The sequence below is a fragment of the Nesoenas mayeri genome (assembly GCF_963082525.1).
Source record: "Nesoenas mayeri genome assembly, chromosome: 23".
Classification (NCBI taxonomy): Eukaryota; Metazoa; Chordata; class Aves; order Columbiformes; family Columbidae; genus Nesoenas; species Nesoenas mayeri.
The window spans coordinates 5,457,965-5,480,915 of record NC_137574.1 but is presented as its reverse complement, the minus strand read 5'-3'; the positions used below and the strand labels follow the sequence as shown (position 1 = coordinate 5,480,915).

Below are 22,951 nucleotides of genomic sequence, written 5' to 3'. Positions count from 1 at the left end.
AGGTTCCAAAAAGCCCAGCACTGGCTGATAAGAGATAAATTCCACCCTGTTGAGCAAGCTCAAGGATTATGCTCAAGTATCTCGTCTCTCACAGCAGAAAGAATGCCAGCGGGCTGGCAGGAGCCCACGCTCAGCACAGGTGCCTGGGACGTCGGGAGAACGTCCTCATGGGTCCCTCCACATCCAGGGACCGAGACCGCGACTGCGCCGGAGCCGGGAACCGCGGGACAAAGGAACCGCGAGGACAGACGTGGGAGGACGCGGATGGGAGTGATCTGGGTCCAGCAAAAGCCTCCAAGAGGGAAGGTGTGAAGGGGAAGCTCAGCAGATCTGACGGTCACTGCTGCCCTCATCAAAATCCCACAGCACGGAGAGGAGCCACTGCCTAAATGCCCGTAGAGAGAACGATTTCAAACTGTTCTGAGTACGCATAAGATCAAAGAGGTTTTCTCTCTTGTTTTTGAGGTTTCCTTCAAGGCCAGGGCTTATCGCAAGCTTCTGACAGATCAAAAGACTTCCATCGTAGCGATGCAGCCACCAGCACACCCAAGGGGAGCTCCTGTCCCTCTGCCACCAGCACACCCACACCTGTCCAGGAGATGTGACCACCGCTCCGCGCTGCTCTGCCCAGCACCCACCTGCACCGTGCGCTGCACCAGCCGCGCGGCTGGGACGGGACGCCGGTGCTCCCCCTCTACAAACCCCCTCAGCACCAGGCACCAGAAATCCCGGAGCAGCGCCTGTGCAGGCTGTGCGGTCAGGAACAGCAGGCGATGGCCCCGGCGGCTGTGGGGACGGGAGGTTGGTTTGTGGGGCGGGACACAGCTCCCTGCACGGTGATTCACGCTCACACGAATGTGAAAGCAGCAGAGGCTCTCTAGGGGTTCAGGTTTGTCCTTCAGAACGCTTGGTGAGTCTCTGCGATCCCTCCTACCTCAGGGAGCAATTAGCAGATGCTACTAACGGAGACGGGAGCCCTGGGAGGACACGGGGACAGCGGATCACCCGGGCAAGGCAGGGACAGGGGGTGGCAGGGAACGTTCTGCCTTAGTGTTCCCTAACACGAGGTCTGACGCCAAGAGTCAGCGCTGATGTTACTGAACAGGTTTGAAATTTATATTAAATAAAAGACTCGGTCTGTTGGGGTGAAAGGAGAAGGTCTATGCGAAGCAGCTGCCGTCAGCCTGTCACAGAAATCGGCCCCGGCGGCTTTCACAGCATCACAGTGTCACCAGAGTCCCACATCGCGGGTGGGCTGATGTGCATCCTCAGAGTCCCAGCCCACGGTCACAGCTCCCACCTGGAAAGGGCTCGGATGTGCCGGCTTTGTTCCTTAGGCATCACCTTTTAAAGCAGGAGCCACCTGATCCAGATCGGAGTCCAACACCAAATACTGGGCTTCCAGAAGAAGAAGTTTTGGCAGCTCAAACCCAGTCCTCACATTTCTCTTCTCCCTTGAATAAACTGTCCGAGATACCACAACATGCTTAAATTAAAAATAAGAAAGTGGCAGGGGTGTGTGTTGTGGGGTAAATGAGGGCGGAAGGGAATGTACAGCAAAGGGCAGGGCCGGCGTGACGATTGATCCCAGGGCTGAAACGTTTGCTGTACAGAGGGAAGGAGGGGAGGGCTCGGTGGCGGGTTGGCAGCTGGTGTGGGGCACCCTCTTCATCCTCAGGCTTCCTATTTGGAGAGTTTGCTGATGACACGAATGAGGGCTCCGTTCTCGTCCTTCAGCCTTTGGTTGTCCGACTTCAGCTCTGTCAAAATCTGCGGAGAGACGAGGACAAGGTGGAGTTACAGCCCAACGTTCCCTGCGCCTGTAATGCCTCCAGGTTCTTACAAACTGGGCGCCGGGTGTGGATGGGCTGAGAGGGAACTGAGCAGGAACCATTTCTGAGCTGTTTCACCCCAAACCTGTTCCCAGAGGCTAATCAGGGGTTGGCAGAAAACTATAAACCTGGTTTTTGCTGATTTGTTTTTTCCTCTTCGCCAGTACTAGAGGGGAAAATAACGGCGTGAAATTCTCGCTCAGGACTGGACCACGCGTGGCTTGCAAAGCCTCTTTAGAATAAAACCAAAGCTCTTCGGGACCTCACAGCTGTTTAATGCAAATGCACATGCAGAGGATAGACAGAACATACAGACACTGGAGGTACGTCCTTGTGCTCCGTGTCCAGTGCTGGAGCTCAATGAGGGGTTGCAAAGCAGAGAGAAGCCAGAGCGCTTTTAACTGGAAACAGAGGAAGAAATAACTTGGACAACCTTGCAGCACTTCTCATTGGCAAAAAAAAGCCCAGTTCCCCTGGTCTCTCACCCACAAGCAGGTGCCCTGCAGGGACTGTCCTCGGCCGTTCGGGGGCTGGGAGGGGACCCCACGCTCCTGTCCGGGCTGTGACACAGGTGTCACCTGCACCAGGAGCAGCGCTAGAGCCTCCTGGAGTGACCAGGTTACATACAGGCACCGGCACGAGCTCAGACACGGCTCCTCTCTGCCAAGGAGGATGTTAGAGGAATTCAACATCCCCACTAAACCTTCTGGCTCAGCTGGAGGTTCAGCTCTGGCCACATCCTCCCGCCCGTTCCCCCATCACAGCCCCTCTGTGACCCCAGCAGCTCCTGGGGCAGATGTTGCTCCGCACTGCCCTGGTTGGAGCAATTCCCTCCTGTCCCAGCTGGGCAAGCTGTTGGGGTCCCAGCACCCCAACCCTGTCCCTGCTGGTGGCGGCTGCCCCAGATAGAAGGTTTTACAAGAGAGAGAAGAGGGGACAAGAGCAGTGCAGTGCAGACCCCCTGCAGTGCTGGGTCCTCAGACAGGACACACATGGACCTGCTGGAGAGGGGCCAGAGGAGCCACAGGAATGACCCGAGGCTGGAACAGCTCTGCTGGGGACAGGCTGAGAGAGCTGGGGTGTTCAGCTGGAGAACAGAAGCTCCAGGGAGACCTTAGTGTGGCCTTTCCGGACTTAAAAGGGGCCCATAAGAAAGATGGGGACAGACTTTTGAGCAGGGGCTGTTGTGATAGGAAAAGGGGTGATGGTTTTAAACTAAAGGAGGGAGATTCAGGCCGGACATGAGGAAGGAATTGTTGCCCTGAGGGTGGTGAGAGCCTGGCCCAGGTTGGCCAGAGAGGTGGTGGCTGAACCATCCCTGGAGACATCCCAGGCCAGGCTGGACGGGGCTCTGAGCAACCTGAGCTGGTGCAGATGTCCCTGCTCATGGCAGGGGGGGCACTGGGGAGCTGGGAAGGTCCTTCCAACCCAAACCATTCTGTGACTCCGTGATTCTCTATTGGGGAAGAGCATATTGGGATGGGCTGGCCAGAGCTCCTACCAGTGATGCTTCAAAGTGTCTGATGGACCCAGCAATGCTACGACAGAACAGAACAGGAGTCCTGACTCCTTGTGAAACTTCTCACGGCCAAGCGAGAGGCTTCACTCACCACCAAAGAGCTCAGAAGCCTCGTCAGGTAAAACCAGCTCCATGTGATGCCGGCTGGACACACAGGTGCTGAGAATAAATGTCTTATAGGGAATGTAGGGAGGGATGCAGCGCTGCATCCTGCTGCGAGGGCGCTAAATCTGTCAGTTTAAACCAGTGGTATTACTGTACCGTGGTGTCTAAGGACACCAAGGAGAGAAGGTTTGCAGTAACATCTTGTGTTAGACTAGTGAAAAAGTTGCACAAAATTGAGCAGAGCTTCAGCTGCGCAGCGTTGCTGCAGCCTGGACCCAGCAGCGAGTTGCAAACCCCCGAGCAGGCGGGTGTTAGGAGGGGAAGCGGTAATGCGAATATTTCCTAGGAGAGGAAAAGAGACCACGACATACAGTTCGTGAAACATCATTTCCCCGAGTCTGGAAACAGTTTTGCTCAATTTTCCCTCTCTGACCTCAAAGCGTGTTGGGGAGAAGGACTGAAACCCATTGCTTGTGAGGAGTGAGTCAGTGGCCGGTTCGAGGATACATTTGCAGATTTAAACCAGAAAGATGGGGAGATCTTTTCACCCGATCACCTGCACAATCCAGGCCACAGAACACAAATTCCGCCCCCAGCCCCACGAAACACGCGCGGTCCTGCACCGAGGCTCCCGGGAAGGGGAAGCCGCAATTCCCCTGGTTACCTCGTTTCTACGGTTAATCATCCTTGATATAATTTGTGTGCTAAGAATAGACTTTTTTTATACCTTAGTGCTACTTCCAGCCCATGAGAGCAAACTGTGTCTTCCTTTTTTTAACAAAATAGCTATATCTGAAGGGACCTGATATCCCTACTAACCTGCAAAAGTCAGGCAGGGACCTGAGAAAGAAGCATTTACAGCTTTATTTTAGCACCGAACCAATGGAGTCGCAACAAAGGATGTAATTTAATTGTGCGAGAGTAAAGCTCGCGGAAGGTTTGTCCTTGGATTTCAAACAGTAATTGCTCTGCACTGAATTTAAAACAGGAGATGAAGGAGCGTCTGGTCGCGCTCCGACCGCTCCACCTGCCTGGTGGCCGGAGTGGGAGCTCAGGGATGCTGCAGAGGGGGCTCAGGCCAAAAACTGAACTCGGGCTCTTTAAAACGAGGGAAGGAGCTTGTTCTGTGTGCTCAAGTGTCCAAGAAAACCTGCTGAGCACTGCCCAGCTATAGGTTCTCTAAAAATCACTTTCCTGTCTAAAATGTGCACTTTTTATAGAATCATATTGCCATTTAGTTTGGAAAAGCCCCTCAAGACCGTTGAGTCTGACTGCTCCCCCACCCCTGGCACTGCCCCATGTGCTGAGCACCTCATTTTGGTGTCTGTCCACCCCTCCAGGGATGGCGACTCCAGCACTGCCCGGGGCAGCCTGTTCCACCGCTTCACAACCTTTCCAGGAAGATTCTTTTCCTCGCATCCAATCCGAACCATCCCGAGACATTGATGAGATTGTTCCTTCTGACTCTGGATAAACTCGCTGGCTGGGTGGCAGCTTCCCACTGAACCAAGCCCAATTGAAAAAGAATTCTGTTACAAGCAGTATGAGGACTGAACCACCTGTTCCGAGGTGAGGTGATGAGGAAGGGGCTGCTGGTTGACACGCCATCCCTCAGCAGCCACCTCAGTGCCACCACCAGCCCCACGTCCTCGTGTCCCGGCAATGAGCGTGTCCTGTTTCTCTCCTGGGTGACGGGCTGCACAGAGCCCGTCCGCAGGGACCGGGTTAGTGCGATGCCAAGCAGAGCAGAGTCAGCAGGACCCAAGAGGGTCTCCGGCCAAACCCCGTCGGTCACGCCGTGCTTTGTGAGGTTCCTTTTTGGCACATGCTGCTTTGGAGCCACAAGCATCATGAGGCGCCCTCGAGAGCAACGAGGCGAGGGGGGAACAGCCCGGCCAAGAGAGCGAGACCTGCCTGGAAGAGTGGAAGAGGGAGGCGAGATGAGCCGGAGGGAAAGCAGCTACAGCTCCTCGGATTCGGAGGGTTTGGCAGGCAGAGAAAGTCTGGCTACGACCCGGGTCAGAGCCCTGTTTTCAGCCAGGAGTTGCTCATTCATCTGCCTCAGAGTGTGAATCTGTTTGAGCTGGTGGAGATTCTGCAGAGAGTGAGAGGAGTGGACAGAAAAATACAGAGAAAACACAGCACGAAGACAAAAGGGCACAGGAACGTGAATTTAGTCCACAAGCAGTACAAGAAAGAAAAGAGAATAAAAGAACAATTAGTAGCAGTGAGTGCTGGATGGGCAGCAGCTCAGATGTGGATGGGGAAAGCCTTGCGACACACTGAGGATGCTTTGGGAAACATCCCTTTCTCCAGGGGCCCCCAAAGCCTTTAAAAAGGTCCAATAAAGGGATTTTCCAGCACAAAGCAGGACAGTCTCTTGCAGTTTATACTCCAGTCCACCCAGTGAGCTCCAGCAGCACACAGCCTGGACTTGGGAACTACTGTGAGAAGCATCACCATTGACTCACCGCCTATGCAGGCTTTGAAAACACTGTTGGCAACTGAGAATTGCCTTAAAACTCCTTTTCTTCATGTATTTCTACAAGCTAAAGCAGTCTCGTGTCACAAAGAGCGATCAGAGTTTCCCGGAGGGTTTTAAAGGCACAGAATGAAGCACCTGGAAGCATCCCTGTCCTACAGCAGATCACGGAGACACGACCCGTGGCTGCTGGCGCCTCATCCCTGCGGCACCGGGATGATGGGGCCGCTCAGGCTTCGGTCCTGCCAAAGGGTCTGGGGCGTCTGTGGGTTATTCAGCCCTGCCCAGATTCAACTCTGCTCTGTCCCGGGGTCAATTCATCTCTGAGCTCCAGAGGTGAGAAGGCAGAACCTTAAACCGCTCATTTGAACTCGAGGTGTTTGAACGACAGCAGCTGACACGGGGGCAGGCGAAGACGCGGTGTTCTGGGTTACAAAAAAAAAGGGGGGCAAAGGACGGTGCAGAAATGGAGCCCCAAATCTGGGCTGGCACAGGTACAGTGGCCACGGGGAGACACAGAACACAAAAGCAAAATGGTAAAAGCCATGCGGACATCACCATTTCTGCAAGGACATTTCTCCCAGAGATGCTAAAGTGAAACCATGTGCTGGACACTGACACCAAGCGCTGTGGAGCTGCTGCTGAGCAGTGTCTGTTCCTCCTCTGTCCCTCCTTCCATCCGACGGCTCGTCGGGCGGCGGGGCCACAGGGACAAGAAACTGTCCTTGCAGTGGAGGGAGCACGGACAGGGGAGTCGCAGAAGGGAAATATCCAACAGAAGAGCAGTTGGAGGTTCAAGTGAAAAAAACCCCAGCCCAGAACCAAAGCAGCTCCGCAAACCAAGGCGCTCCTCCCCGCGTCCTCGTGAGCCTGCAGGGAGGGAGGGAAGGGCCCAAAGGGAGGTCACTGTCCTGAACCAGGGCAGCATGGGCAAATCTTCCATGACACAAAGAACTTGCATGAACTTCCAGCCAACTTGCACAACATGGAGCTGGATGCGGTTCGCAAGGAACCTGCTGTATCCCAGGACCTTTTTGTCCAAGGGCACATTCCTGTACAAAAGAGAAATACTTTGTGTAGCCCCCATGCACCAGCTTGATTCTAGCAAGCAAAAAGCACCACCCCTGCTCCTTGGTGAGGAATCACGACACCTCGTCCAAAAGCTTTGCAAAAGCCATGGACAGCAGGCTGGGGAGGGCAGGGAGCAGCAGAGGATGGGGTCTGAGCCCCCCGAGGGCATCAAACCCACAAAGCGGCTCCTGCTGCTTGGCCCAGGCCAAGGCAATCCTGGCACCGGCTCAAGCAGCAGGTCCTGCAGCCAACGAACTGCAGGAGACCTGTGGGGACACCGGGGCAGAGAGATCCCCTCACCCCAAATCGCAGCTTCTGGCCATCGCCCAACCCGCCCGAGCTATGGCAACTCCTCCTGCGCTCGGTGAGGACAGACAGACGGACATCACACGTCTGTCCTGTGAAAAATCACACCCAGGAGCTGCCGGAGTCTGGTTCGTACTGGAAGAGTCATTTCTTTCGGTGGTACCACGGATAATAAATATCCTGCCTAATCACAGGGAACACGGCTGAGCATCTGGCTGGCAGGAAACGTCAAACATATGGAAAATGAGGTGTCATGGTATGCGAGATGGGGAGGATTGTGATCGTTTGAGAGACCACCTTTATTTTTCCAGCACGAAACCTCAGCACGGCACGGGCAGAGGCAGCTCAGCCTCCGCACGCTGCCACGGCCCAGAAAAAGCATCACTTATGCAAAAACGTGTGTGCTGCAGATAGGACAGGCTTCTGTTTACCATGAAACCTCGCAGAGGCCGGGAAGCTGGGCCTGAAGCCAAGGGCAACGACCAGAATCTGCACAATACCGCTGCGATTGCTTATCACTCTGCTTGATACCTGGCTTACCGACAGCAGGTTTCTCAGTTCAGCTGTATCCGCTTCAATTAGAGGATTTTGTGCCCGCAACACTAGAGGAAATAAAAATGCCCAGAGCATGCACAATATACAAAGCCAGGAGGTGCGGTGCTGCTACGGAATAAAGAAGCTTCTGTGACCTTCAAGAAAAATTGCTGTGTTCAGTTGGAACCTCAGGCACTTGGCGTTGAATTCAGCTCAGTGCAAATGCTCATTTTCTTTCTCCTTCTTCAGCCAAGTTGCTTTATCTCCAGTCGAATTCTGCACTCGCTCAGGAGAACGCTGGCACTGTTCTGTCACCTTCGCGAGAGCTGGTCTGCAGGAGCAGCTCTGGCACCAGAGTTCATCCTGCTCCTCTCCGTTTTCCTTGACTGCTTCATTAGCAGGGGTTAAGCTCATGAAAGGAACAAAGCTTGTCACCTTGAGCACAGCCTGGAGTATAAAGTGTGTCTGCTTGGCTGCTCTGCACCTTAAAGGAAACTGGTGAAGTTGCTTAAGTCACTTATTCCTTCTGATTCTGCTCGACATCTTTTCAACCAGAGCAAGATTCAGGAATGAAAGTCTAACCAGAATGAATAGATGTGTTTTCCTGGCTCGACTTTCCCAGGTTCCAGTGTAAGTTGGGGAATGACCTATTAGAGAGCAGCGTAGGGGAAAGGGAGCTGGGGGTCCTGGGGACAGCAGGGTGACCATGAGCCACCACTGGGCCCTTGTGGCCAGGAAGCCAATGGGACCTGGGGTGGGTTAGAAGGGGGTGGTCAGTAGGTCAGAGAGGTTCTCCTGCCCCTCTGCTCTGCCCTGGGGAGACCACACCTGGAATCTTGTGTCCAGTTGTGGCCCCTCAGTTCCAGCAGGACAGGGAACTGCTGCAGAGAGTCCAGCGCAGCCACCAAGATGCTGCAGGGAGTGGAGCATCTCCCGTGTGAGGAAAGGCTGAGGGAGCTGGGGCTCTGGAGCTGGACAAGAGGACACTGAGGGGGGACTCATTCCTGGGGATCAATATGGAAAGGGTGAGTGTCAGGAGGATGGAGCCAGGCTCTGCTGGTGACAACCAGTGACAGGACAAGGGGCAATGGGTTCAAACTGGAACACAAAAGGTTCCACTTAAATGTGAGAAGAAACTTGTTCCCGGTGAGGGTGTCAGAGCCTGGCCCAGGCTGCCCAGGGGGTTGTGGAGTCTCCTTCTGTGCAGACATTCCAACCCGCCTGGACACCTTCCTGTGTAACCTCATCTGGGTGTTCCTGCTCCATGGGGGGATTGCACTGGATGAGCTTTCCAGGGCCCTTCAACCCCTGACATTCTGGGATTCTGTGATTCTGTAACTTCCGCACTCGGGATGAACACGGATGCTCTGCGGTGGTATCCCAAGGTTACCCCATTCTAGGGCTGACTCCCCTGCTTCAAAGCGCAATGGAAGCGAACACGGAAAATGCTTCTCCAGTTCAACGCTTCTGCCTTCAGAGGTTTTATACTCCTTGCCATTGAGTGGCTGTCACAAAAGACAGGTCACAGTGCACATGGGTACTCACCCCATGCTCCAGGTTTCGCAAAAAGCTTGTGGGAACATAGTAGCACCTCAGAAGAGAGATTTTCCAATCCCACGGCTATTTATTCTAACTCAAGGCCACTTTGGTTGTTCAATGCAGCAGAGAACAAAGGGTAAGCACCATTCTTGAGGACCTGACAGCCCGTTTTCGGTTAGACCGTCAGCTCCTCTAGCTCACATCTCTCAGGGCATCATGAGAACATGTCGCAGTGCTTCTCCTTTTCCACCACTTTGGTTTCCACCAGTCTGCAGCTCCGGATGACCTGAACCAGAGGCTGCGTCCAACAGCTCCTATGGGCACCTCCTTTCATTAATTACTTTCCGAACCAATATAAAGGTTTCAAAACCAACAGGCCGCTAGAAGACACTGATTTGGCTTTTACTCCATGGACCAAGCTGGTTTGCAGAGCCATCTGCAGAGCTGGAGAAACAACACGAACTGCTACTGTCTGTGTCTTGTCTTGAAGGCCACATTTCTGGAACTACAGGAAGGTCTCAAGCTGATGGGTCCTTCCAAAGATGTGTGCTTGGTAAATATATGAAACTTCTAATAGAAACGTAAGGTTGGAACCTCCTCCGAGGTGGCAGGAGATCGTACCCATCAGCGCACCGTGCTGGGGAGCTCCCAGCTCTTAGGTGGGTCCCTTCTTCCTTCTTCACGCAGCTTGGTCCCACCTGGGTCATGCTCAAAGCGAATGAAAGCGCAGGGCACAGAGCAAAGGGCGGCATTCTGTGAACATGAGCGTTAAACCAGCGTAAAACGATGGAACGTTGCAAAACCGGGGTGAAGTTTCGGGTGTACCCGGGCGGCAAACCTGCAAAACCGCGTCCTGCTCCGCAGCGCTCACGGGACATCGAGACGTGTCCTTCGAAACCGCCCCACGAGAGAGGGGAGAGCGCGACGGAGCGGCCGTGGCGACGCCTGGTGACAGCAAGCCATGCCGCACACCGCGTCAGGAAGCAAACTCCCCTTTGCTGAAATCTCACCGACCCAGTAACATGCTTTAGGGAGGGAGGGCAGAAATACAACCGCTCTGTGTTTTTTGCTGGCTCGTGTGCGTGATCTCAAAAGCCAGCTTGGTCTTCTTACCCATCCGGAGAGAACCGCAGCGGCTTAACGGGGGCTGCAGGCTACTCGGAGCACACGGGACCGGCACACTGCAACTCGGCGACGCCACAACAGGTTAGTTTTGGAAAGCGGGTAAGGAGAACAGCTTTCACCGTTCTCGGATCAAACAGCGTAACAAATTCAACATATGGTGCGATCAGATGAATGACAATAGGACAGTTTTATTAGTACGGAGAACGTGGCCATTAAAGTAATTTCTGATTGCATAAAGGAACACACGTTCCTCCCCATGTACACCTTTAATGTCCTACTCTGGGGTGATAATCCCAAAAGACAAAGCAAAAAACCCCAGAATAGGCAAAGTGAACAGAGTATTTCCTACCTTCATCTCCTCCTCCATCTCTGAGAGTTTCCGCTCCAGGGCTCGCTTCTCCTGTTTACAGGATTCAAAACAAAGATGATCACGAGGATTTAGAACAAAAGACTCTTGTGTCTCTGTAGGGGCGTTCACTGAAAAGCATCTCAATGCCTTGTTTCCCCCCACCACCCCAAAACAGTCTTTATTTATTTATAAGGATCAAGAATACTTGAAAGCATACTGGACCAACAGTCTCTTAGCATGATACAAGTCGTTGGTCTGCGGCTTCCGATAACATAAGAACGTAATCAGAACAAAGATGATTTGCAAAAAGAGCAGAAAACTGCCAGCCATCGAAAAGGTCAGAACACAATTATCACTGTGAACTGCTCCACGAGGCAAAAATATAACTTATCATTTAATAAAGTCTTTCCCTCAAGAAATTACCATGCCCTGTAGAGCAACACAAGGCAAAGATTGCGACTCAGAAGAAAGCAGAGACACTTACCCTTTTCTCCATCTCCAACATGCTGGACCGGTCAGAAGTTTTCTCCTGTTTCTGCTGTGTAAATTAAAAATAGAAAGTGATTAAAACTGAGAGGCATTCATAGGATGCTGCACAAAAGCCTACAGACGTGCTTGCCCGGAGAAGATGGAGTCTCTACAGAATCCTCACACTTATATCTGTGAGAAACATCAGTTTCCTCTGCAGCACCTTCCCACCCAAGAGCTAAATCCTTTTGCGCTAGTTTGTCATGGGCCGGTGCTCAGTTTCTCCAGTCTAGGAGCTGTTCTTTTCCTTACCTGAGCTGCTTTTTCCAGCTTCGATTTGATGTCAGCCAACTCCAGCTGGGCTTCTTGCAGCTTTGTCTTCAGCTTTTGATTCTCAGCCATGGCGCCTTCATATAACTGCGATGGGAGACAAAGGGTTCGGGTGAGCTGGGCTGTCCTGCTCCCAGTGGCTGCAGCGCTGAGCGAGAACACGGGCACACACAGCCCGTCTGGAGCTTCGCTTGCGTTTGCATAGTTCATATGAAATAAGAAAACAGCTGTTTCATTTTGCAGGGTGTTTAAACGCAGCTGAGACGCAAAGAGGAGGGATGTTCTTAATTTAAGTAAGCCACCAAGCATGCTAAAGCATGAAGTTACATATGCTGGATGTATCTGAACCTGCAATTCTGCTGTGCTCCCCACCACCACACACCCTGGTTTCTCTTATGTGTTTTCCTTCCCCCTTTCCTTTTCCCTTTCCTTGCCTTTCCTGCCTTTCCTTTTTCCTTGCCTTTCCTTTTTCCTTGCCTTTTCCCTTTTTCCTTGCCTTTTCCTTTTCCCTTTCCTTTTCTTTTTCCTTTCCTTTTTGCTTTTTCCTTTCCTTTTTCCTTTCCCCTTTCCTTTCCTTTCCTTTCCTTTCCTTTCCTTTCCTTTCCTTTCCTTTCCTTTCCTTTCCTTTCCTTTCCTTTCCTTTCCTTTCCTTTCCTTCCCTTCCCTTCCCTTCCCTTCCCTTCCCTTCCCTTTCCTTTCCTTCCCTTTCCTTTCCTTTCCTTCCCTTTCCTTCCCTTTCCTTTCCTTTCCTTCCCTTTCCTTTCCCCTTTCCTTTCCCCTTTCCTTTCCTTTCCCCTTTCCTTTCCCCTTTCTTTTCCCCTTTCCTTTCCCCTTTCCTTTCCCCTTTCCCCTTTCCCTTTCCCCTTTCCTTTTCCTTTCCCCTTTCCTTTCCCCTTCCCTTCCCTTCCCTTCCCTTCCCTTCCCTTCCCTTCCCTTCCCTTCCCTTCCCTTCCCTTCCCTTCCCTTCCCTTCCCTTCCCTTCCCTCTTCCCCTTCTCCTTCCCCTTCCCCTTCCCCTTCCCCTTCCCCTTCCCTTTCCCTTTCCCTTTCCCTTTCCCTTTCCCTTTCTTTTCGTCTTTCTCTCTCTCTCTCTTTTCTCTCTCTCTCTCCCCAGCCTCCCCGCGCAGGTTTCTGCAGCACGCGCAGTCTCTAGGGCGCAGGCGGTGACAGTAACACACCGACAAACCCCCACCTTCTTGTAGTCGCGGTTGCTCTCGTCCTCGGCGCGGCTGCTGAGCGCGGCCAGGCGGTTCTCCCTGCGGGCGTAGGCGCTGGCGCGGCTGGCCGCGCGCTCGCTGTACGACGACTCGCTGCTCGGGGGGTTCGTGGCCGCTTCCAACCTGCAATGGGATGAAGATCTCGCACCGTGAAGCCCCTGGTACTTTGCCTTTTTTTTTGTTCCCTTTTTCTATGGACTTTGGGTCCATGAGCCCGACTGTTTTAAGCACAAAATCCAGTGGGTATCAGCCCAAACCCCAAACAGGCGATTATTTCCCATGGGCTCCATTTCTAATTATTTCCCTTTCACAGAGGGTTTTTTCCTATGCAGAGTAGCTGTTAAATAATTTGGGGAGCAAAGGGTGAAAGCAAATAACAGACTGAGCTAAGGTAAGAACCAAGCAGGCTCTACCAGCTTCAGCTTATGCCATTGAATTGAAGCACAGGGAATCCCCAAAGCCATACAAATACACACTGGTAATGAATATTAAATAGAAAAACCACAAAAGAATAAAATTCTTACCTGGAGAGTCTTTCATGCTGAAGAAAAAGAAAGAAAGAAAACGGGAATTAATGAGAATTGGAGGTTCAGTTCAAGAACTGCCGAGCTCCCATACAGCAGCATTTCCCACCTCTGGCACCTGCTCCCAACCAGCTTCCAACCAGCATCACCGCCCATGGTCAAACTGGGAACCACCGATCCCCACCTGGGGCTTTTCAACTGCTGCAGCCTCTCTGAAGCATTTCAGATCCCTTTTATTTTGCTAACCTAAGAATTACTGAGCCTTGCTCTTCAAACCCTCCTCTCCAAAATTGAAATCCATTCCTTTGAACCAAACCTAATCTATTGTTTCCCTTTCTAAATCGAATTATTCTTCCTGACTTTGATCACTGGCCTATGCGTGATGTGGGTGAGAGAGATTAATGGACCGTGATATGGACCGGTCGCTGCGTATTTGTGTGAACCCCAGGAAATCACAGATGGGATTTGCATTTCCTTTCCCCCAGGAAGAAAAGCGTCGCCGTGGCACAAGGACACGGGGCAGCAGCTGAACGAGGAAGGGAGAGGAGCCTCACACCAGCATGAAGGGTGGACGTGTTGGCTGAAGCATCAGCTTCTTCTTTCCCCATCGACATCCAAATCCCCCCCATGCTGTCCCCAAATCCCTCTTTGCTGCCGCCACAGTGTCAGAAACCCAGTGGCAACGGCACACACGGCACGGACCAGCCACAATCTCCGCAGCTTTCTGTCTGTCTGGCAAACGTTTACTCACATTCAAGGTACATCAAACTCTTTTTCAGCCCCTTGAGCTGGAAATGAAGCCTGATGTTCCCCTGCTGGATTTATTAGCGGCACCACTGAGTGAGCACAAACCACCCACGGGCACCTCCAGTTATTTCCCTGGATCCTTTGTAAGAAGTTCCAGAGTGAACACGAGAAGGACACTGCAGAGAAGATGGGGGGTCAAGGCTTTTAGTGTCCAGACGTGTCTGTGCTGAGGTTTGCGCTGCCCAGACACACCAGTAAACCTGGCACCAAACGCTGGGCTGCTGGTGGCACGTTTGCTGCCTGTTGGGCACCCCGTGTCTCAAGATTTCAGACCTGCTGCTCCCACCTGGCACCCAGACAACGCCTCTGATCATCGGGCACGTACCTGGGAGCACACACACCATGGAAGTGATGGCACCAGTACAGGTTGGGGTTGAACTGCTGCAAAGCAGCTCTGCAGAGAAGGACCCGGGAGCTGGTGCACAACAGGGTGACCATGAGCCACCAATGTGTCCTGTGGGCAAGAGGCCAACGGTACCTGGGGTGTGTGAGGAAGAGTGTGGGCAGCAGGTCATGGGAGGTGAATCCTCCCCCTTTGCTCTGCCCTGGGGAGGCCACATCTGGAGAACTGGCTCAGGTCTGGAGCATCTTTCTGATGAGGAGACTGAGAGAGCTGGGGCTGTTGAGCTGGAGAAGAGAAGCTGAGAGGGATCTGATCAATGGGATCAGTATCTCAGGGTGGGTGTCAGAGGATGGACCAGACTCTCTTCAGTGGTGCCCAACGCCAGGGTGAGGGGCAACGGGCACAGACTGAAACACAGGAGGCTCCATGTGAACATGAGCAGAAACTTGTTTGCTGGGAGGTGCCAGAGGCAGATCTACAGAGCTCCTGCAACCAGCCTGGGGTTCTGGGATCCTGTGAGTTCACCCCATGACAAGCAGGAGGGTCACAAGTGACCCTGCAGCCTCTGCACTCCCAGGCGCAGGAGCACAGGAGCAGGTCTGGAGCAGCTCGGACCGTGCCCAGGCTGCAACGCTGCCCTCTGCTCGTCAGGACGCAGGGACCCGGCTACACGTTATATATACCTAGTTATTATGTTTTTAATTCAGCCTGCCCTCATGTAACCCTCATCTTGGTCCCACATTCAAGACAGGAGCATCTCCAAGGATCTGCACTCCCCGCTCGCTCTGCAGCACAGCCCTCCGGTGTGAGACGCAGCGATCTGATCAGCAAACAAGAAACAAACTGAGGAACCCGCATGTGTGTTGGACGGACAACATGTCCAGCAAAAGCTCCTGAACGCAAAGCTCAAAGGACGAGCAAGCCCTGCTATCAATTAGCATGTTCTGCACCCGCAGGGTCACACCTGGGTGACAGCCCCGTGCTCCAGGAGCCTGTCCCGGTGCTGGCATCAGTCCTGGGCCACATCATTTCATTTGTTTAACCCCCACCCTGCGCACCGAAAGCTTCCTTTGCATCATTCAGGTGAGAAACCACCGAGGGACAGAGCAGACGCTTCCATGCACATCTGAGCCCTGCGGCGCATCCACGGGAGACGCTGGGTCCTCTCTGGGCAGCTCCTCACGGAGCCACGTGTCCTGCAGCTGTCACAGGCCACCCCCTGCTCGTCCCACCAGCCGTGGCTTGGGCTGCTCTCTATGGGAAGGCCATGGACAGTAGAGCTTGGAAGCAGTTTCCATACGGCCGGTCCCGTTTTCAGCCACAAACGCGCTGGCTGATGCCTCCACGGTCTGTTGTTCGCTGACATTCCCACGTTTGCCTCTTCAAACCCTCAGCTGCCTGACAGCTCCCTTTTAATTTTGGCCCAATGGCCCAACCTCCCCTATTGAGCGGGAGAGGGGAATTAGGAAGTGATTAACAAGCCTCTTGCTCAAAGTTATTTGTGCACTTTATGCTAATCCCCTTCAGTGACGACTTTTCTTACCATGACAAACGGCTGGGTAAGTAATCCACTTAATATCAAGCTTGCATTTATTTCAACAAATGCACCTTCTAATGTATTTGAACAGCACTAAGAAAGTCCACGTGTGGCTGGAAACCAAGCAAAAAAGGCTGAGCGGGGCCCAAACCAGCCTGTGTGCTGGTAGCAGGAGGGAAACACCATTTTTGTCTTTTTTTCCTCCAAATTAACTAATAATTTCCACAGGCAGAGGGATAAGAAAGGAATCACTCCAAATGTAGCCGCTGCAACAGCAAAGAGGAAAAAACCCAACAGGTTTAGTGTATTTAAAACCGTCCTGTGATGGATGCTGAGAAGAACATCATAGAATAGTTACGGTTCAAGGGACCTTCAAAGCTCACCCTGTCCAACCCTGGACATCTTCACCCAGCTCAGGTTGCTCATTCAAATCCTGAATGGAAAAGAAGTTCCACTTTGCACCGTCACAAAAAGGCTGCGACCGAAAGAGGAGCCGTGGAGAGCAGCAGTTCCCAGCACAGTCAGTTAAACACAGCGATGCTGAGATCTCGCGCTCCCGGGAGGCGTCCGAGAGGGGATGCTGAGCCCTATGTGCAAAATTGGGCCGAGACATCCCTGCTATTTGCTCAAAGACAGGCAAACGTTTTCACAGGACACTGAAACAGCACATTGGAGACATGTTTTCCGTAGAAAACAGCTTATTTCCAGCTCGGTTCTGACCCACGTTTGGCCACAGTGGCCTTGGAACCCTTTGCCATGTGCTCCAGTTGCTCATGCACCACCGACTCAATAACCCATTGCTGCCCGTGCTTTTAAAGCAACCACAAAATACTCATTTAAATGAGCTGGCCCACCACGTTGTGTGTGTTTAAGTGGTGAAGAAGCTTGTACGTGCTTAGAGGTGCTGGCAACTCCAGGGTCAGGGTCAGAAGGCGAAGAGCAAAACTCTCTCCTTCATTTCTGGAGTGAGACGTTGGGGGTAAAGAGGGAAATGAGCTGAGGCGCCAAACACGCATTTAGAGACTGAGCTGGCGCAAGAAAGGGCTTTCCCTTCCTGATTTTTTCCTTCTTGTGCAATCTGCGAAGGTTGAAAGGGGATGCTGCTGGGAAACTGCTGGGTCAACCGTACGTATGCATTATTTTCTTTCTAATTCTTGGCAGATTTGGAACAGACTGTCAGTTGTGCCCAACTCCTTCATTTCCCTCAGGATCCAAAGTTTGACTAGAAACATGAGCAGCCAGCGAAGCACCGGTTGTGAAATGATCTAAACAGGGTCACGTCACTGCAGGTTTGGGCCGGGGAGGACCCCAGGGAAAGCGAGTTGCTGGAGGCACCTGTCCTGGTTCAGAAACCGGCACCGAGCCCAGACTCGGCACCCAGACACCCACGGGGACGGGCTGGAAGGAAAACTTCAAAGCACAGAGCGCTCGCAGGAGTGTCTGGTCATGCACAGCTCTCAGACATGGCCCTGGAGAGATCGCATCGTCGTTCCCCCCAGGCATCTCGTGGGGGGCAGCACGTTCAGGTAGTGCTGGGGGTGGTGGGGTTGGCAAAGGGGTTCAGGTGGTTTTGCCGGCCCTCCTGGATGGGGTCAGAGATGATTCAGCCCAGGTGGGCTGGCAAAACATGGGGTATCTGAAATGGGACCTGAGGAAAGGAGCCAACTGGATGAGGAGATTGAGTGAACCCGCAGTCAGTTTGTGGATGACACCAGCTGGGTGGGAGTGTTGATCTGCTGGAGGGTAGGAAGGCCGTACAGAGGGGTCCGGACCAGCCGGATCATTGGGCTGAGGCCACTTGTCTGAGGTTCAACAAGGCCAAGTGCCGGGTCCTGCACTTGGGTCACAACAACCCCATGGACGCTGCAGCTGGGGAAGAGCGGCTGGAAAAGGACCCGGGGGTGCTGGTGACAGCGGCTGAACATGAGCCAGTGTGTGCCCAGGTGGCCAAGAGGCCACCAGCATCCTGGCTGTTTCCAGCACTGGTGTGGCCAGCAGGCCCAGGGCAGTGACCGTCCCTGTGCTGGGACCTGGGGAGGACAAACCGCCAATCCTGGGGGTGGTTTTGGGTCCCTCACACCAAGAAAGGCCTTGAGGTGCTGGAGCGAGTGGAGAGAAGGGAACGGAGCTGGTGAGGGGCTGGAGCACAAGTGTGATGGAGCGGCTGAGGGACCTGGGGGGTTCAGCTGGAGAACAGGAGCTGAGGGGAGACCTTCTGATCTCTGAACTGCCTGAAAGGAGCTTGGAGCAGGGGGGTCGGGCTCTGCTCCCCAGGAACAAGCGCCAGGAGCAAAGGAAACGGCCTCAAGTTGCGCCAGAGGAGGTTGAGGTTGGATCTGGGAACAATTTCTTCCCCAAAGGGCTGTGGGGCATTGAACAGGCTGCCCAGGGCAGTGCTGGAGTCACCATCCCTGGAGGGCTGGACAGACGGACATGAGGTTCTCAGGACATGGGGCAGTGTCAGGGGTGGGGGAACGGTTGGACTCCATGATCCTGAGGGTCTTTTCCAACCTAAATGATCCTGTGATTCCATACAGGACTGATGATTCCTGCACAAGCCGCTTTCTGCTGGGTCTCCAGTCCCACTGCGCTGACGTTGGTCCATCCCAAGGGTCGGGCACGGGCAGGTACTGAGCAAGGCTTTGTTCACTGGGATGCTGCACAGCGCCAGGAATGCCGCACGGTTCTGATGTTAGAAGCGTGCTGGGCCTGTGGAGGGCAGGAGCCTTCCCTCAAACACTCAGAAACTCTCATAGCTGTTCCGGGTTCAGTGAAGCATAATGAAAACCAAATTCTTTGCGGAAGGTTTAGATAAAACGCAGCCCCGGGACGCGGTGCCAGAAGGGGGATCGGCCACTGCTCTTGCCAAGTCAGAAATTGGCCTAATTGCTTCCAATTGCGTTCTCCTGCGGCTGGGACCTGACCCAGCAAAGGCACAAAAAGTCGACTATTTACATTGTTTTTTTTTAAAAAAAGATGTTTTGGGAACATTTTATGCTTCTTTATCTCCAAGCGGCCGACCTCGGGAAAACGTGCACTATTTTAAGACAGTTCTCCAGGAATTTAGTTTGGTGTGGTTTATTTCAGAGCCCCCGATCAACATTCATGATTAAATAACCACCATTTAACGAGATGCCGGCATCCGGCTCCAGCCGTGCCGTCCTCCCTCTTCTTCACCGAGAGGGGAAGCTTTAGGAACCTCTCACATTTTATTCTCATGTTGGCAAATATCCTCCTGGTGAGCCCTGTTTGTTTTAGAAATTCAATGTAAAATAGAGCCAGCTGCTTTTGGGGCCACTTCCATGCAAAGTTCCCATAGTGAGGTCGCTCCGCGGGTTTCCCCACGTGGCTCCGCTCATGCAGGGCAGATGGAGACAGGAAAACCCTCTCCGGTGTTCGGTTTTCCAGTGGGTGCAGAACAATGGGAGGTCTGGTTGAACTGTGCGTTGGACGCGGTTTTTCACCACGGTTTGCTGCAGCGTTCGGCCGCCGTGATGGATCGCGCTGCCTCCGGCTCCGCTCCGTGTTTGTGCGAACGCGAGGATTACAAAAATCCCACTGATATGATTAATAACCCGGCGCAGCCAAACCACCTCCACATCACCTCCAACTCCCCAAAGCCTGATGCAAAATAGGTTTTCGCAAGCTATAAATCAATAAACTTTACTTAATAAAAACCGCTGTTACTGAAGCATAATATTAAAAGCTTCTCCAAGAAGGAATAGTGGCTTTGGCAGCCGGCTGCCACAGATCGCATCGTTTTCAGCACGGCTGGCATGTATTTAATCAGAAACAAGTACATACGTCTGTAAGGGACTGAGTCCCGCCATCCCAGACACATCTGAACCAGTTGTACACTGGTTTTTGTGATCGCCAGCCCGGGCCCCCATTCCCCGAACCTCTCACGTGGCCCCTTGGCTCTGCAGCAGCTGCAGTTTATTGTCTCCCGGGGATCAAATTCACCATGTACAACGTCGAGCTGGACTGTATTTTAATTTAGTAAAGGCCACAATTCAGAAACCCGGGTTTGTTGCTCTTATATTGCTTTGCCTTCTTTTCTAAGGGATCGGATTTTATTGGTGAAAAATTTCATTTTGCAAAGTGACGCGATCTTAGACAAAACAGGGCAGGGAAAAATGTAATGAAATAGAACAAGGGCAAGTGTAGAGTCTTGAATCTGGGCAGGAACAGCCCAGGTTCAGAGTAAGTTGGGGAATGAGCTATTAGAGAGCAGCGTAGGGGAAAGGGACCTGGGGGCAGCAGGTGGCCCCTCAGTTCCAGCAGGACAGGGAACTGCTGCAGAGAGTCCAGCGCAGCCACCAAGATGCTGCAGGGAGTGGAGCATCTCCCGTGTGAGGAAAGGCTGAGGGAGCTGGGGCTCTGGAGCTGGACAAGAGGACACTGAGGGGGGACTCATTCCTGGGGATCAATATGGAAAGGGGGAGTGTCAGGAGGATGGAGCCAGGCTCTGCTGGTGACAACCAGTGACAGGACAAGGGGCAATGGGTGCAAACTGGAACACAGGAGGTTCCACTTAAAGGTGAGAAGAAACTTGTTGGAGGTGAGGGTGGCAGAGCCTGGAACAGGCTGCCCAGGGGGTTGTGGAGTCTCCTTCTGTGCAGACATTCCAACCCGCCTGGACACCTTCCTGTGTAACCTCATCTGGGTGTTCCTGCTCCATGGGGGGATTGCACTGGATGAGCTTTCCAGGGCCCTTCAACCCCTGACACTCTGGGATTCCGTGTGATTCTCTAGACGTAAGGAAATAAAAGCCAAACAGCCAAGTGACACAAGAAGAGATTTCTGCCCCTGTCTTCAATATGAGAATGCCGCAGGTCTCCAGGTGACGACATCTTTGTGAATGCTCCAGCAGGATGTTTTCAGGTGTTATTACCGGGTATTAAAAGTCTGTTTGGCCACTAGCCGGGATCTGAGCTGCCTAAAGCCAACCCGCCAACTTTCTGCCTTGAAGCATGTTCCAAATTGCGGTGACCATGTCCAGCCTGCAGCATTGCGCGACAGCCGCGACGCCACGGCAGCGCTGCATGGAGGAGCAATCAGGGCTTGTATTACATCTGTATTGCACAAAGCCACTCCTGCGTTTAAAATTAAGACAGTTCACGCTGTCTCTCTCCCCCCTCCTTATTTGTTTCAGTCTAAAATAGCTCAGGACCAGCTGCCAGATCTGAACCTGGAGCTCCACTCAGCTCTTTGAGGACCTCTGCCCCAAGGACCTGACTTACACTGAACTGCAACAGTAACTGCGCAATTTGGGGTCATTAAAAAGAATTTACAATTCCTTATATAAACAACAAACCCAACAAACCCAGCCTAACAGTTCCCCAAGATCCGTGCTTTCCTCTGACCACCAGCTGCAGCTCAGGTCCAGCTGCTGGTGCCTGTGGAAACAGATGGATTGAGCTCTTGAGTCTCTTCTAGCCGCATTTTCTACGGGTTTGTACTCATTTCATGAAAAAGAAAGCTCCAGCGGGCTCCTGGAAGGGAAGCGAGCGCTGGTTCCCAGCTCAGCAGTGTGTGCCGCTGCAGTTTCCCATCGCTCCATCCCGCGGCTCCTCCCTGCACAGCTGTGCAAAGGCGCTCGGCTTTGTGGCTGTGCCACCAGCTGACCCAAATGCAAGTTTCCCTCTTCCCCCTTCATGCCTGTCACAGTCCGGACTATGTCCCTGCGCCGGTGCAACCTCCAGCTGTCCTCTGACCTTCTGGCCTCCTTGCCCTGTGACGGTTTCAAAAGCTGAGCCAGCAAAAGTGGTTGCTCCCTATCTGCTCGACCAGCTTCTCCAAAGGCCCCATCGCTGACCAGGTGGCAGAAAATCAAAGCTTTCCATGAGGCTGCAAGTTCCACCATGGGCCCCGTTCTGATGGTCCGTGGCCATTCAGACCCTCCAGTGGTCACCAGACTCCTCGCTACGGCTTTGGCTTGGATCCGTTCGCTCTGTTCCTCGGTGGGGAGCAGAGCTGGAGACCGGGGACGCTCACCCCATGGGGCACAGCCCCTTGATTTATACACCAGATGAAGCCGGCGACCGGAGCATCGTCCGGTTCCTGAGTCACAGCGGGAAACATCTAACGGTCGGTGCCCTAAGAACAACTACAAGCCCCCAACACGCTTCCAGATACGGACGTTGACAGAGGAAAGCTTAAAAAAGCAGAGAACAAACAGAAACCAAAAGGATTTCTTACTAATACCCATCTAATGAATATATATCCAGTGATAAACAAATCAGGCTGCTGAAGAACACAGACTTAGGTTAATTCCCTTAAAGTTCAAGCTTCGATATCCCCCATTTTTTGTTGGCTAACGGGAGAAGAGGTGATCACTCCCACAAACACCGCGGAACCAGCCAGCAATCCAGAAATTACACAGAAAACGTCACGAGACAGCTTATTTGACCCCATTTCAGTTTATGCAGCATCATTTTTATCACAACTAGAGCGAGTTCAAGCCGCTAAATGGAAACCCGGGAAGATAAAGTTTCCCGGAGAAACATCTTCGTAACGCTCTTTATTCTCTAACACATTTGCACAGTGAGACGAATGATTCACACAGGTCTACCCAAAGTGAGAATTAACCTGTTACCATCAACAGCCGAACCAGGATAAAACCTGTTGCAAAGGCGCTCACGGAGTGAAAACTGCCAGACACATTGACACTCAAAACTCGACCGAAGCTCTAATCTCACCATCATTTCTACCAAGCTTCAGCACTCCTGGACGTGTCTCACCGATTACAAGGAATCTGGTTCGGTCACGTCACGACATCGCTAAGATTTGATACCATTTTTATGTAGTAATATTAATACCCGAACCGTGCTGGTTTTATTTGCACGCCAGGCACCTGCAGCT

At 52.8% G+C, this 22,951-nt stretch overlaps 1 protein-coding gene across 3 annotated transcripts in view; it reads right to left on the bottom strand.

Annotated features, from left to right (window-relative positions):
• Positions 1 to 1,459: 1,459 nt before the first annotated feature.
• PPP1R12B (protein phosphatase 1 regulatory subunit 12B) overlaps positions 1,460 to 22,951 on the bottom strand; it is a 127,316-nt gene continuing 105,824 nt past the window's right edge. Inside the window, exons 18-24 of one of the 3 annotated variants that reach the window (XM_080358102.1) lie at positions 13,401 to 13,417; positions 12,852 to 12,999; positions 11,643 to 11,747; positions 11,347 to 11,400; positions 10,863 to 10,913; positions 10,502 to 10,569; positions 1,695 to 1,770 (exon numbers count right to left, since the gene is read on the bottom strand). In XM_080358102.1, coding sequence (XP_080214228.1) covers positions 10,543 to 10,569; positions 10,863 to 10,913; positions 11,347 to 11,400; positions 11,643 to 11,747; positions 12,852 to 12,999; positions 13,401 to 13,417 — 402 coding nt within the window. In that variant the 3' untranslated portion in view covers positions 1,695 to 1,770; positions 10,502 to 10,542. Of the gene's footprint in view, positions 1,771 to 10,501; positions 10,570 to 10,862; positions 10,914 to 11,346; positions 11,401 to 11,642; positions 11,748 to 12,851; positions 13,000 to 13,400; positions 13,418 to 22,951 lie in introns of all 3 variants that reach the window. The other 2 variants (XM_080358101.1, XM_080358103.1) reach the window with 2 other exon arrangements.